This window comes from Echeneis naucrates, chromosome 11 (genome assembly GCF_900963305.1).
Source record: "Echeneis naucrates chromosome 11, fEcheNa1.1, whole genome shotgun sequence".
Lineage (NCBI taxonomy): Eukaryota > Metazoa > Chordata > Actinopteri > Carangiformes > Echeneidae > Echeneis > Echeneis naucrates.
In genome coordinates this window covers 8,441,283-8,457,173 of record NC_042521.1, presented here as the reverse complement: position 1 = coordinate 8,457,173, position 15,891 = coordinate 8,441,283, and the positions used below count along the sequence as shown (strand labels likewise).

The window sequence follows — 15,891 nt, the reverse complement described above, 5'->3', positions numbered from 1 at the left end:
GCAGGGACAGTATGTGTGTGTATGTCTGAGTTTGAGTGCTTGCCTGCGCACTATGTGTGACATGATGTAACCTCTAGGTCCTATATATGTAGTGACGTTCTTTTTTTGCACATGCAGTGATATCATGTCAAGATATTTCCTGTGCTGGTGACATTTCTGACATTTATGATGGAAGGGGATTTTGAAGCATTGATTTAGCATTGCATAGTAACACAAAATCCAACCGTATATGATGCTAGTTATACAGTGCAAATTCTTCTGTTTTGCCTATAACTACTTAGGCAATGAGTTGAGCATTCGTAGACATAATAATGGAACAAATAATAATGCTAATCTTTCCAGTAATTCCCAAGTAGTCTTTGTTATCGACAACAAATAAATAAATAAATCTGTTACAGACTATGCAATAGTGCAGTCAACAATTTGTTAGACCTGGAAATACATGTGCACCATGTAGTATTATTCCATTTGACACTAATGCTGTCATTGATAACGTAGCCCTTTGTTGACCTTGTCATCATTGTCCTTGTGTGAATTATGACCACTGCTTCTGCAAATCCAACAAAGCTGAAACTGCACTTTAAAGTCGAAGTGAGCTCGCTGCAAAAAGATGTCTGTGTTTTTTCGTCTTTACCAAGCTGTGCTGCAGCCAACTGATTCCACCGTGATCAGCTGCCATGTCTGGATGTTACAAGCTTACAAAAGCATAACATCAACAAATCAGCATTTCCATCATGTGATGTGACTGAAAAGCTGCAGCGGACTTTAGGGGAAAAAGCTCCTATCTGTACTAGGATCACTCAAAACTTCATCTCCATGAATTTTCCATTCACACATGTCTTGTTGGATCTGCATGAGCTCCTGTCTTCAATTCTGAATAATAAAAAGCTAAATGAACCCTGCTGGATTTTTTTTATTTTTGTTTTTGAGCTTTCATTGTCATCTTGATACGGCATGACACATTAAAAGCAAAAACTCATCAGGATAAACACGAGTTACTAGTTAAAGTTAAATCTCCTTAACCTTTTCATTTTGCTTCACCACAAATATTTTTGAATGTTGGATCAATAGTAGTGTTTTGATGATTCAACGATTCAAATTTTTTGTCAAGACAAATCAAAATGAATGCTAATAACTAGGGAAGCTCGAGGATATAACAATAATAAAACAAAAATTAAGATTGATCAAAACAAAATATGCACGACCCAATATAAAAAAATTCTTAAAGCTCACTTTTTTAGACATGAGCATGATTTACATGTCTATAATTCACTTATTTAGCTGAAAAGCATTCAGTAAATGTAATGTAAATGATACGACCAAACTATAAAGTTCTTTCTTTTCTTTTTCAGTCTTAAAGTAGAAATTCATCCTAAATCGTTATGAAACCAGTTTATCAGATTTTTATCCTTCAATCAGACGGTGAAGTTTTAGCAGTATGGCTGCTATTTCTACACGTCATGGCGACATGCGTGCATCCTGCTGTCCTCAGTGATTCATTGCACACCCCCCCCCTTCAGCCCAGTCTGGATGAACAAGTTGGCAGATCAGCAAGGATTTACCCGCCTGTCTCAAAATGGAGGCTGGCATTACCTTGGGTTTGACAGACGTGCTCACCTACTTTCTGCCACTGGGACAGGGCAGAGGAGGAAATGTTTTACTGGGAACAGACAGGGATGAACGATGACATCAGCTTCAAAAACAGGAAATATTTGTGAAAGCATGACAGCTGAATTAATGTGATTTCAAATATTCACATTCAACTTCTTCATGGACATTTTATCTTAAAGCAGCCTGTCAAAAATAATTCTAACAATCCTTAATGGAATTATGTACACTATAAATATGAGCAACTGCTTTGTATGTGCAGTTTTCAGGGTCAGAATTGATTTGTGTAGCAAATGGTCAATGTCCCCTGAGGTATAACTAATATCAATATCACTCTGTGGTGAAAAATGTTCAACATTAAAAAATGTCACCCAGAAATGGAAAAAGCTGTGGATGGAATTATTCTCTCTGGCTTTACGTCTGCTGTGTCATTGACGGTTCATACTTACAGTCTTGATTCAGATCTTATTCTGTCACATCTTTAGATATCGTCCTCATTCGGAGCGGGGCATCTGCTGCACGTGAAACAGATCATCTGGGATGATTTCATTCGATTTAATTGGGAATTAAGAAAAAGGCTTAGGGAAGCAGTGAGTGGAAAAACTGGGCCAAACCACTCGGTGGATGATGGACGGCTTATATGTCTGTCACTGGGTAGATCCATGCGCCCTGTGGAGCAGCAAACCTATGACTGAAAGAGTGAATGAGATTGGGACATCTGTGGGATTTTTGATCCTTCGTGTGACCCTGACAAAAAAAAATATTGCTGCATTACCCATCATGGAACTTGATAAGGTGCTTCATCTGAATCGTACATTGAGGAAGTAGCAAGTGGAAACTGGGCCAAGCCAGTCAATTGGTGCTTTAGCATCGCCCTTTCCGATTATACCAACATTCTTAAACGCCACACCTCCAGTGTGGAGAAGCTTCATGTCAAAAACTGTTTGCAAACTGAGCTGAGAGGACCTCAGAATTCAGTCAGATCAAACATGGCAGGTAGAACTCTAAAGCTTCTTACATGTGCTCATCACATTATTCCGGGCCCTAATAAATTAGTCTTCATTTTTCTTAGCCAGTTAATGGTCAAGAACTGGCTCCTTATTCTTTTGGAAATATTTCAGGACAAATGATTTCTTTTACAATTTATTAAAAACTGGATGAGTGAGGACATCAGAAGCTGCCATCACCTTGTAAAAGCTTTCACACGTCTCAAAGGCGCGTTCCTATTCAATTACAGCCAACAAGCTGCGGCTAATACAGCAGTCATTCCCAAGGTTTATGTAAGGGAGAAAAAAAAATAATTCTCAAATATCTGCGTCATCTTACGTCATTTTGGCATCGATGGGATAATCAGCAAGTTGGGAGGATCATGATGGTTTACACAGAAACTGATAATCCTGCCATGATGCTGTTACACAAGTCTGTGAAGAAAGCAAAGCACGGCTATTTAAATTTGGTTTCTATCATTGTGTTCTCTTCGGACAGCTTTATGATCTAAACAACTGCAGAGTTGTGAGGAAATCCCTCATAAACCACAGAACACAGGAGGTCAGGGGATAACATCTGAGATAGAGAATACTGCTGCTCCCTGGTGGACACTGACAGCACTATCACCACGTATGGAGAGGCACTTTATATTGATCAGAAATGAACAGCAGCAGCATGATCTGTTAACTCCATCTTTATTTATAACAACGGGGTGGGGGAACAGCTCTACTGAGCCTGCTGCTGCTGGTCTGGCATGCTCCTGATGATGTCAGAATCGCCTGAAGAGGGAAAGACAAACAAAGTCAGTGAAATGACAAAAACTCATCACACCCAGTTCACAGACAAACTGTTTGACACCCCCTAAAATGTTAAATGTTGACATTGCAAGGATAAATGTTACCAACGGAGCATTCATGAACTGGCCAGAAAGCATAGTCAGCTCAGCTGAGCACTCCATCTGGCTTTCATCTAGCGAACCACTAGTCCTGATGTGGACCACTTATGTCAGCAGGTCCAACAGGCGCAAAAATTCGCAGAGGAAATAACATGCAATATCAAAAGTTTTAATAGACCTAAATTTAAGCAATGATCCCAACCATGTAGAAAAAGGAAAAGATCATGGTCAAATCAAATAATTTTTGGTCTAACTTACTGAGGTTGACTGTAATAGGACGATTTTAAGGTTAGTTGCGTTTAACTATTAACATTAATGCATGAATATTATTCTACAAATGCATTGATAGATACGTAGATGAACTATTGCGACACGGCAGTGTGCCTGAAAACACTTTGTTACTGTATTATTTACTGGTGTCAAACAGGCTCACTGAGACCAGACCCCAATCCAATTCCCATTCATTCATTTTGCCACCAGACAGAAACTTGTATCAGAATCCTATTTGTGCGTCTGATGTTGCAGCAGATGCTTTCCAATGCAGATACTCACCAGGGTCAATGATTGCCAGTGTGCACACCCTGTAGTATTTACCACAGGCTGTGCCAAGCTCAATGTTGTTTCCACTGTAGTGGTGGACACCAGTCTTGGCCAGCATGGCATAGTACTCAATCTCAGATTTCCTATAAAAAGCAACAAGAAATTGAAATATAAAACAGATGAAATATTAGTCAATGTTAATCGGGGGAGGGGGGGGGGGGTCAGTACAACATAAATGCTTCAAATAGGTGCAGACAAACCACACTACTAAGAACTGATGACCACAAACTTGGAATCATCCCAGTTAATTTGTATCAACATAATCATTTCAATAATCTGGGTGCCACCAATTTACAGATTATTTTAAAATGTTTAATCAAAACACCTGATAAATATCTGAAATCTTTACAAAGCCACAGTCTCAGATGACTCAAAACTTTCCTTGCATTTGTGTGATATTCAACTGAAAACACACCAGCAGGTAAGTTAAACAGGATTTACACATCACGATTGAGAACTTGAATAACTTGAATAAATCTTGAATAACATCCTGTTTTTACATTTGACCACTACAGAAACAAAGGCAGAGGCATGTGTTGTCACATCAGGATTCTCTTGGACTTTGAATTGATGTTTCATATTTGTTTTGTGAATTTTCCCCTTAGCGAACATAAAACAATGAACACATTCGTCTACTTCTGACTTTGTAGAGTATGGAGGCCTTGATTTGGTAAAAAGATGTGCACAAACTTTTCACCGTCAGAATCAGAAAGTCTCTCATCCTACCTGAGGGCAGGGCAGTTGTTGGCCAGGATGACCAGCTTGGCTTTTCCCTGACGGATCATCTTCTGGGACTGTTTGTATCCCAGGACGTATTTTCCACTCTTCATCACCAGCTGGAGACGGGAGTTAATGGACTCCATGGACTTTTTCTGCACACACAGACGCACATTTCTCCTGTCAAGCTAACTATCCCCACTTCACAGTGATCCTGCTGACATAAACCCCAGTAAACCCCAAAGGCAGCACAGCAAGACATTTGATAAACTAGGACCGTAACGTGGTAAGCAGCGTGCTGGTGACGTTTTGTCCCAAGTTGCTGCTTTAATGGGTTTAGCTGAGCCACTTAGCATTAGCCAGTTAGCCGTCGTCAGATCAACAGGCGAATAAACAGCAATAACGAGAGAAACGGTGGACACGCGTCTCAAAACCTTTACGGCCAAATTCATTCAAGGCTTCCTTCGACATGTTACGGGCTGATGGGAAGCTGGTCAGGGCAGCAGCGGTAGCAGTTAGCAGGCCCTGACAGACACACTCGTCCACGTGAAGCGGCGTGCGCCCCGGCCCGACCCCGCCGCACTCACCGTCTTCTTTGCTGCCACCATGTTTGCGGTTTAGTCCAGACAGGCCAACCTGCGAGCGACAGGAGGGGGGGAGAAGGGTTTCGTTAAGGCCTGGACGGAAACAAAATGTGAAAATGTCGTGAAAACGGAGGGTTTTATTGATGAAAACTCGGAGCTGTTCTTACTGTGAGATGTCTCCAATATGGCCTCGGAGAGAAAGGAAGACCCATGGTGCATTGCGCGGCTGTCTTTTCTGAAGCCATGCGCAGAAGAGTACTGCGCAGAACACTCACTGTAGATGGGCTGAAGATCTCTTTTTAAATAATCAATACACAAATGAATCTATTTACAGTCCACCTATTTCAAGGACAGGACACATATTCTGGTATTCATATATTCATAAACCACATATTCTTGCAGTTTGATGCAAGTGAAACAAAGGTGTGGAGGTTCTTCAGCCATATAACATGAATGTAAAAAGTACTCCATGAGCCTACAAGAAAAAGTCAATTCAAAACTTTATTCAATTACAGAGAAGGCTGCTTCTTATTTTATCACTGTCACTGTTGGATAGTTTGATGCATAATAGCCCATATACTAATTGATTAGACAGTTCTTTTTTGTTAGCATCTGAAAGACTACCTTTAATTCTATAGATATTATTTTATTATTATTACGGCTCCCTTTTAATTGGACCCATTTGAGGATGTTTTGGTATATTTTTCTGCTTAGGAGAAATTATAAATGCAAGATTCTTCCTTGTAAATATGTATTTTTTTGGATGGCAGCTCTGCACCACCCGAGTAGATTCATTCTGGATCGAGGTGTTTCCTCAATGGCATATTGGCCCTCCAGCCTCGTCTGTAGTCCGGCTCTCCCCGCCCCGAGAGGTGGCCCCTGCACACTGACTGAATAATGTATTTCTGTCGCAGCGTCATCCTCCTGGAAACAGCCTAAGTTACTGTACACAACAGAAGCCCACATTTCGTGTCCGGGTCTATCCAGCAACTTGCAGCTGCACAAGCAGCGCGTAAACCAGAGGAAGTGCGCAATTACGCACGGCAGCAGAGGAATCTGTTCATTTCTCCTCCAGGGGTTTCTCTCTGCAAACTTTTCAGCCTCTTGCTTTCCTCCACCTGCTGAGACGATATCTATGCACGACGTCATCGGTGCAGAAGCAGCCTCACCTCTCCACCCTGAACCTGACCATCCAGTCCTCTATGAGCTCCGGACAGGATGGGATGCTCCACCAGTTCCCAAACTTCAGCGGTAGACACGATTCGGCCAAGTGCTAAAACCGAGGACAGCAACGGAGCCAGCACTACAGGTGAAGCAGAGATAGAAAGAGAAAATGATGCATGTGCCTTACCTGCACCTACATTTTCTATCCACTCTAGTTATTTTATTTATTTTTTTTTTTCAGTTTTCATATAAAATTCTGTATATCTTAAGTGTGAGATGGTCTTGTATTTGGCTTCATGGAGAGATGTTAATGGCCTGTTTTGGTGTTTTATTTATTTTTTTTTTATTTTAGTATATACTATGAATTGCCTTTTGATATGTTGGTGGAAAAGATTAGAGTTAGGGTGGAGTTGTCTCCATATAGAGTTGCATTATCCATTTAGTTATAAAGAGCACTGTTTAGATTAGGTAACCACAATCTGCATGCAAATGAACGCCCATGTATTTCTCTGGATACAGTATCTGGTTTCTATATTTTTACAAGCACTTCACTGTGACAGGATGGGAAAGTTTACTGTCATTATTTAACAGTGGCTTCTGGCTCTGCCCTCCCCGAGAGACAGAGACAGTGGCATCAAAACAGATTTGGTGTCAGTCTACAGTTTCAATAGGAAATGGAGAAGCCACTTTGGACACTACTGTGTTGTAGTGGGTCAGAGACAGCCCAGGCTGTTGTGCAAACTCGCACAACCTTTAAGGTAAATCACCTGCACAGAATGCTGTGTTTGCATTTAGCAGTCTTAAGAAGATTGGGAACTGAAACAACGTGTGCAGGACAAATGTCTGTCTGTCTGTCTGACTGACTGCAGAAAGCTTGACTTTGCAAATTTGCAGTTTGCCAGCACAAACATTACTGCACACTTCAAGCAATAAGCAAAGTAACAGGGGTTAAAGATTCACAGAGAGGGACCACCTCTGAGCCAATGTCACTTGGTCCAATGCTCGTTGTTCACTCCATGAAGAGATATGCAGGCTTCCTGTTGCCTTAAAACACACAGAGGCACAATAATGCACGCCTATCGAGTTTAGCAGGCTCAAATACTGTGACAGTTTAACTGTGTTCAAGTTTGTATCAAGTAGAAGTATCATGTTAGAGCTTCATCAGCCCAGTGACGCTGAACATCATCTTAGAGGTCAAATGGAAATTTGTCAGGACCTTTTCTTATTTTTGCATGTGGCTCATTTCCTTTCCTTGATGCTACTTGTCATTCCCTGAAAAATGTTTTATGCATTTGAAGACGTCTTCTCTTGATTGTTTGTCACAACTACAGCACAAAAAGTATTTGTTATAATCACTTAAAACTACTGACAGCTCTGATAAACAGTGGAAACTGCTGAGGTCTCAGTTCCTCAATGCCACCATCTTTATTTCGAGCAGCACTTTGTTTAACCACTGTGCTTAAAGCAACTTTAAAAACACAGAAAGTTGATGGTCAAGACTGATGATCCATGGAATGTATTTGCAATTCAAATCCCTGAAGAAAAAAAAAGTTCTACAAGGAAGTTATATATGGTCACTAAACACACATCGACTTGCTTGAAGAGCTATGATGCTTGTTCATGGTCATTAACAATCTCAATAATCATTTACTCTTTGCTGGCTAGCTAAAGCTAAACTTTGTCAGATTAAATGAAGAAAGTCTACTTGTTGATGTCAAGCATTACAATAATGTAAAGTAGGATGTTTTTCGTTTTACATTTTCTTGTAACATCAGCTACGAAATTTATGTGAGCAAAGTTTTTACCAAATGCATACAGACCAATGTTGTTGAGGTACATAGTCCCCATTATTGTGACCTGCTGTCAGACTATGAAGGGCCAGTGTCTAACATGAGAACTTACCACAATCTTATGAAATGAATTTCCTTCTGTGGGTCCTATAAAAGTGGTTTTATTTATCACCTTTATTTTGCTGTACATAAAACTTTTGCCTCCTCAACCTTAAAGAGTAACCGATACACTTTATTTACATGTACTGAAACATCCGAAAACAGATTTGCTGCAGATTGTGTTGATTTCCCTGAAGCCTTTTGAAGAGCAATACATTCAAACTAGTTTGATACTAAATGTTAGTTTTGTCTTTTTAGAAGTTCAGATCATCTGCTGCGATGATGCTTAAACTGTCTCACTGACAGGGGTGGCCAATGAGTCTGACAAAGCAGCTGAGGACAGCGAAACTCTTCCAGACCAAACACCTGCGGACGCTGGCGATGCTAAACCTGCAGATGAACCCGTTGCAGCTGCCGCATGTGCAGCCAGCACCGCTGCAGCTCCTCCAGCAGGGGAGGAGCCTCAGCCTGCAGAAGAAGAGGCAGCGGGGACAGACAGCCCAGCTGAGGGAGCAGAAACCTCCTCGGAGCCTGCAGCTGAAGCTCCAGAGCAAGGTGGGTTGGAGTAAAGAGACAAAACAATCTCCATCCCACATGGTTAATCCCAAAATCAAGCCTGGAAGGGAAGGTTTCAATCCCAAATTTCTTTTTAATCCCATAAAGAGCCACTTCAATGTGAAATTGAAAGGATTACCGAATATTTTAATGGATTGGCAGCTACAGAAAATCATCTTAAGTTTTGTGAAAGTCACTGAACCTCATTGTGTCGTTGGTGAATAAACTGCTCCAAATTTTGCAAGGGTCCAAGCACCTTTTCATTTAGTCTGATTTTCAATGCAAATGACTCTTGTCTTTTACATCATGACTTATCTCCCCAACACTCTGACATGTGTTGGACTGACTGAACACTGCGTGCAGGCCTATGTGCCCTGTTAAACACTGCTGTTACTGCGCTGTTATTGAACTGTGCGAGCCAGCTTCACTGTGGATTCTTCCAATGCTTGTAAGGTTTGGATATTTTTCTCTTGAAAATTTCAATGACCTTCAATTAAACTGTCCCTGAACAGTTGTTGTCACATGACAAAAATGAGGGGCAAAACGAACACATATTGTCTCCATTTAACAGCAGTAACATGAGCACTGCTCCGCCTCCCACACAGTGACCCAACGAACACGGACTGCCTCGGCGTCCAGGTTCATAATGTTCCCTCCGTCTTTCCCTAGACCCTGGCCAGTCCCACTGCAATGGTGGTAACCAGGCAGTATCCAACAACACACAGGCGTGACTTTTAATGAACACACCGGGGTGGCCACAGGAATGTGTTTATAAGTTATTAGTTTTAATTGGTCTAATTATTAGATAATATTAGAGGACCGAAGTCAAAAAATCATGTAGGCTACAATTAATTTATAAAATTTCATCAGATTCTAAATATTGTTGTTTTTTTGTACCTTCATTGAGCATTGTCTAAAATGGGGCTTGAGTGGCGTCGTGGGTAGAGCGTATGGAGACTACAAGGTCTTTCTTTCTTATTAGTGATCCTGTTGTCATTCGCTACGTCATCCCCCCTCCACCTCAATTTCCTGTCACTCTCCCGGCTGTCCTATTAATCGGCATTGTAGTTTTAGTTTTCAGCATCCCAGCTAGTTTCTGATTCCTTACCAGTGTGCAAAGAATCACATTCCAAGTTTGGTTGAGTTACCAGCAAAAAGCTTAAAAAAAAATAAATAAATTTGTTGATAGTTCAAAATCTTTTTACATTTTTTGTCAGAATGAAATAACAATTGTTTAACAGTTGACCTAATTTATTATTCAGGGAAGGATGCTTGTGAGGGTAAAATTACACAAATCTAGTCCCAAAATAATCCTTGCTCTTGACCTCTTTTTGGCGTCCAACATGATCTATGCTCAGATCAAGCCTGACCACAGACCTGCTTGGATTGTCTGTGCAGTGTTGTGAGCACTTGTCACCGTGGTCTCATTAATTTGTAATTGGAGTCCACAGAGAAACTAGAGCATGCCAACACATGCAGGGGCTGCCACTGGTGATGAATGATGTCATGGCCGCTGAGTCTCCCTGCCTCCATTTCACAGCCAATGAGAACAGAGGATCGAGTGTCGCATTAACAGAGCGGACATGAGAGTTCAAGCAGTCTCGGACCTGTTAGTGGTCAGGGAATGGTGTGGCCTTTTCAGCGTCATCTGCAGTCACGAGCCTTGTAAGGAGAACCGGAAGTTAAATTTACAAGTTTTTACTTGATCTGCAACGTCACCCACTAAGAACTAAAAGTTCAGTTCTGTTCTGTTCTATGGGGACAAATTTATTAAAATAACTTAATTCACATTGTTTTAATATTCAAAATGTAATTATTTTTGTCATTTGTTAAAGCATTTATGGCATTACTGATCGCAGACAGGACCAAGATGGCAAGAAATGGACAAGTTTGGCTTCAGGCAGAAGCCAGCTGGAGATGTGGTGAACCCAACTTTTAAACCTGACCATGTTCATTGTCCACATGTACAAATCTTTTTACCTTTCTTCCGAAACAGAAAAAGCAGACACCGCAGCAGCTGAAGAGCCCAAAGAAGAGGAGCCACCAGGTGAGCACAGCTGGAGTTTCCACATCGTCACACTCAACAGTATCAGTGAAATACTAATACGGTTCCCTCTTTGCCTCCAGCTCCCAGCGAGTGATGTGGAACATGAATGACCGCACAGATTAACTGGAAGCGTCTGATCTTGTTTGTATACATGAGTGAAAGTATGTGTGCGTGCATGTGTTTGTCTGTCTGTGTGTGTGAAACAAACACTACGTTGTTGCCAAGATGCAGACTCTGTGATAACCACTTTCAGTCAGGGATCCTCAGTCATCACTGTGCCTTCTTTCCCTCATGGCCGTGCACGCCTGCATGGCCATCAACTTCTACAGCACTTAGTGGGTGTTTTTCATTTTAGAGGAAGCAATCATTTCAAAATATCTTAAATTACTAATCACACATCTATTTATTACATGGAGAGAAATTTAAAATAGCAAATGTATTTCATCTCAATTTCTAAATTTGAAACCAAATTCATTCTGTTGTTTCTACAAAACCATAGTTCTAAGGAAACCAAAGCCAAAGCATATTTGATATATGATTATATTGTGTTTGGATCCACGGCTTTGATTATACAACCATGTTTGTAATGATAACGACGAGCTGGTCCATTTCAAGTTTACTGAGGACTAATAAAAAAAAAAAAAAAACAATGACTTCCTTATAAGTACCAATGAGTAAATGTGTGAGTGTGTTTTTTTCTGATGTGTCAGGATTTCTCCCTGGAAGAAAAATCTGAAATCTGTAATAAGCTATTAGAAAAATTAAAAAGGGCCACCTTAAAAATGACATGTGACGTCAAGTTTATTTAATGTCTTAAAGTAAGTTTGATGATGAGTAATGACTCCGTGATCTGGATTTTTAAAGTGTTTATCAAATGTCCTAGTTTGGAGAAGGAGTTACTGTTCAGGTCGATGGTTGTTCCAGTGTTATAATACAAAATAGTTCAGCAGTGCAGTCAACCAGCTACAGTGAACAGAGGATTTATGCTTAAACAACACGGAAAAAAGACGGACACAAGTTTGGTCTTCCAAGTGCCATCTGGAATAACACTAAGCACTCCACATTACAACTGAACAGCTGCTTGTTGGTGAGACTATAACTTGTTTGTGATGTGGCTGGCTAGTCAGGAGTCTGAGAGAGGGCCGAGGACGGCAACCGCCTCGATTTCCACCAGTCCACCCTGAAGGGAAAAACGGAGGAAACAGAGAAGCACTGAGGACATGGAGAAAGACAAACAAGTGAAAGTGAATTTGAAGGTGAACGTGGACGATGGAAAATATGACATGCATGACTGAGCATGCACCTCGCCACCATGCTCCAGCCCATGTGTATGGATGAATCACATGTTAGCTAAGCATCAGCTGCTGCAGTTTCAATATGGTGCTGTTTTTCTTTCTGTCTGTACTTACTCTGGGGAGAGCAGCAACTTGGTAGGCAGCTCTGGCAGGAAAGTTACAGCTGAAAACTAGAAAAAACAAAAGTATATTTTGGGAAAATTATTATATTAGTGGCCTATTATTATTGTTCAGTTTTATATCAGACAAAAAACAAAAACCATTGCATAAGATTAATCTTTTAATCCTCTGCACCAGAGGCAATGGTGTGAGGTTTGGTTACACCTGTGTGCCTGCACAGCAAGTGTCCATTTACAGCTCAGTGGGCACCGCAGCTTCCATTACACCTGTCTGTTGTGATCCTGGAGGAAATGCCCAGACTGAGGAAGCTGCTCTCATACAGCAAAGTACGAGCAAAGCGTGCTTGTCTGTCAGCTTGGCAGCAGCCAAACCTGCCACCAGACTGTTTCTGAGAGATGTCTGTGAAAGATAAGCCTCTGTGTCTCCTCACAACGGCAAAACATCGGAGGCTGGAGCGAGTCCCTGAACGGATTAGAGACTTTTACACAAGTGGAAGATGTTGTTAAATTGTTAACCGAGTTTCGTTCCATTTTGAGGCCGCACAATCAAGATACTTACAGATCTTGAGATTAAAACTGGCGGCCTGTAATTTAAAACAATCATGAAATGGAAACTTTAAATTTTAAACCAGGGATCAAATGTAGTGTCAGATGGAATATGATATGGGTACGTGTAGCAGTTGGTATAAATACAATTTAAAAAAAAAAAAAAAAAAAAAAAAATCATCAGTTGAAGGCAAAACAAGGAGAAAGTTGTCAGACTGAGTGCCTTTTTGTTGCTTTTAGTTTTATGATTCGTTGTTTCGTAAATGAAATAATGAAATAATGACATTAAAAGCACATGAATGGCTGAGATATTGTAAACATAATATGCAATAACAACAAGCGAATTAAACATTTGTGTGATTTCTCAGATAACCCAAGTGATGGGAGGACTGTCAACTCTTCATCAACACTGATGGACAGCCTGACTACTTCCTACATTTCAGTTCCTCTTCTGAAAGAGCCACCACTATGTCAAAGCCCAACTTCCAAAACAAAACACTGAATAAAGAGGAATGTAAAGGAAAAAAGAACATACAAAGCAACAACAAACAAAAGCCATTCATGAAAGCTTCCTGTTTAACAGCCGCCCCCTTGTGGCCACTTTTAGACATTTCATAGATTGTGGCATGAGGGACATACAGCACTTTTTCACCAACCCCATTAGAACAACAAATTATTGCACTGCGATTCTTTATCATTAGATTCTGCTTTTGTTCATTGACACTCACTGTGTGCATCAATATGGAAGCAGTGAAGTATTTACATGTTCACTTACATGTCTTGTAGACTTCATTGACGCTGTTAAAGTCATTAATATCAGCGAGCAGCACAGTTGTCTTCACCACTGAAACACAAGAGCTTATTCTCATTAGTTGTTCTCTCTCCCTCACTCATGCACACACGACATATGAGCACCAAGTGAGGCAGTGAACTAGTCAGATCTCACCATTGGTATAGTCACAGCCAGCAGCTTTTAGAATCTCGCCCATATTGACGAGAGCCTGTAAGAGGATAGATCAGTGGAGATGACAAAACAAAAATGTGTCATTACATGATGCTCACTTTGATTCTACTTCAATAGCAACTTAAGAGAGTTGTACATTTTAAATTTGACTATTTAGTGTAACAGGGTTGACAAAAGCACAGCTGGTCTGGCTTATTCTGACAGCCATCTCATCTAGTAGATATTACTGGAGAGTAAATGTTCTGCCACCCAAAACATAGTCAACCATCATCCTCATCTCCAGCATCAGCAGCTTCTGTGAGCTTCACCTGTTTGGTCTGGGCCTGGACTCCTCCTTCGACCAGCTGCCCAGAGGCCACATCCAGTCCCAGCTGACCCGAGATGTACATGGTTCTGTCCACGACCACTGACTGACTGAGGAAAGACGCACACAGTTAATGTGATGTAACCACATGATGAGATTTTCAGTGATTACGTTGAATGTGCTTTACCCATTTAGCCTCTTACTGCTTTATTATCCGTGTTATTATTGTTAGACCATCTTCGATATGTTAATGGCCTTTTAATTTATTTGTTAATTCTTTTGAGATCATGTTCCTTCAACAAAACTATCCTTCATCTGCACCTCAATCTGTTAGCAATCTTAACCTTAAACTAAAATCCCAGCTACGTGTATTTGCTTATGAAGAGAAGAACCAAACAGACACCGATAATAAATGTGAAAGTTCAATGAATGCCTTTTGCTTTTTTATCAGTTTGGCTGTTTTTGTCCTTGAAGATGAATGAGACCATGAGCAGAGTCCATTACGGCTACACTAACTCCACCCCCTGACAGCTGATTGGTCCGCGCAGGAACACCCCATAAATCTGCTTCATTCAAAGACCAAGAAAACACTAAATTAGGATTTTTTTTCATGATTGTTGACCAAAGAAACGGGATGTAATGAAATGTTGGCTGAAGGTTGACGCTGCTGAGATGCTCACCTGTAGATCCCCTGTCTGACCGGGGCTTTGGGTGTGTAAGGACACTGACGGCGGATCTCTGACATTTCTTCTCCGGCCTTTCTGAGTTTTACAGATCAGAGGTTGATCTTTCTTCTTCTGCTCTGCTCAGTGTTGAACTTTTTATGGGGTCCAGTGAAGCAGGTGAGTTCATTGAACACAAAGACCCGCCCCCTGTGTGTGTGTGTGTGTGTGTGTGTGTGTGTGTGTGTGTGTTTGTTTGTAATTCATTCGTTTTCTGCGCTAACTTTTGGGAACCACGTGTCGCTATGAATTGATTCCGACGCCTGGTTTGGTCCGTAAACGCGTCTCACCTGTATGGGCCGATGGCAGCCGGGGCCGACGAGGTGTCGATGATCTTTCTGTGCAGCGCAGCCATGTTTTCTGACTTTATTCAACTTCCTCAGACTTCTCTCCAGCTCAGACTGGCCGTCCGACGATTGTGCAACAACTTCAGGAAATGAGAGGACCAGTTGCTGCCCCAAAGTCTACCGTAACTTTTTCCCAACAAGAGCACACTGCTTGTTTGGAGGCGGTCCTCTGGCTTTGCGGAGTGGAATAGTGGCGCTCGTAGTAGGAGAGTTACGGTACAACAGGTGTTATCGCGCATGATTTCTTTTTACGGTGATAAAGTTCAAGTCCGCATGTTGGGAATCAGAAAAGGCCAAAGGCTTCCCACTTGCTGTTGAGGTTAACTATAAGTAACTTTTATTATTCCTTGCACGTTTTTAATAAGTAATAAAGTATTACAAAGATAATAAATTAAGTGGTTCAAACACGAATGCTCACATTCCACCCAAAATCCCAGAGTCATATGTCAGAAATAAAATGAAGACAAAAGCATATAGCTATAATATCAAAATGTGATTTCAGATTGCTGTACATAATATGGCAGATTCTGGACAGCATCGTATTTCAA

At 41.0% G+C, this 15,891-nt stretch overlaps 3 protein-coding genes across 4 annotated transcripts; 1 reads left to right on the top strand and 2 right to left on the bottom strand.

Moving 5' to 3' along the window:
- Positions 1 to 3,271: 3,271 nt before the first annotated feature.
- rpl30 (ribosomal protein L30) lies at positions 3,272 to 5,586 on the bottom strand. Its single transcript, XM_029514301.1, has 5 exons — positions 5,559 to 5,586; positions 5,395 to 5,443; positions 4,817 to 4,962; positions 4,043 to 4,173; positions 3,272 to 3,374 (listed from the first exon to the last, which is right to left on the bottom strand). Exons 2-5 carry the CDS (start codon positions 5,413 to 5,415, stop codon positions 3,322 to 3,324), a joined length of 351 nt encoding a protein of 116 aa, XP_029370161.1. The 5' UTR covers positions 5,416 to 5,443; positions 5,559 to 5,586; the 3' UTR covers positions 3,272 to 3,321.
- A 787-nt stretch (positions 5,587 to 6,373) lies between these two features.
- Positions 6,374 to 11,864, top strand: LOC115050924 (cytochrome c1). Its single transcript, XM_029514078.1, has 4 exons — positions 6,374 to 6,700; positions 8,751 to 8,999; positions 10,996 to 11,046; positions 11,127 to 11,864. Exons 1-4 carry the CDS (start codon positions 6,610 to 6,612, stop codon positions 11,138 to 11,140), a joined length of 405 nt encoding a protein of 134 aa, XP_029369938.1. The 5' UTR covers positions 6,374 to 6,609; the 3' UTR covers positions 11,141 to 11,864.
- Positions 11,721 to 15,457, bottom strand: rida (reactive intermediate imine deaminase A). Of its 2 annotated transcripts, none has more exons than XM_029514077.1 (6): positions 14,955 to 15,034; positions 14,279 to 14,384; positions 13,953 to 14,007; positions 13,782 to 13,850; positions 12,456 to 12,511; positions 11,721 to 12,226 (listed from the first exon to the last, which is right to left on the bottom strand). In XM_029514077.1, exons 1-6 carry the CDS (start codon positions 15,017 to 15,019, stop codon positions 12,170 to 12,172), a joined length of 408 nt encoding a protein of 135 aa, XP_029369937.1. In that variant the 5' UTR covers positions 15,020 to 15,034; the 3' UTR covers positions 11,721 to 12,169. The 2 variants fall into 2 exon arrangements, with proteins under 2 accessions (XP_029369937.1, XP_029369936.1); XM_029514076.1 differs by lacking the exon at positions 14,955 to 15,034 and adding an exon at positions 15,287 to 15,457 and having other exon boundaries at positions 11,725 to 12,226.
- Positions 15,458 to 15,891: the final 434 nt, after the last annotated feature.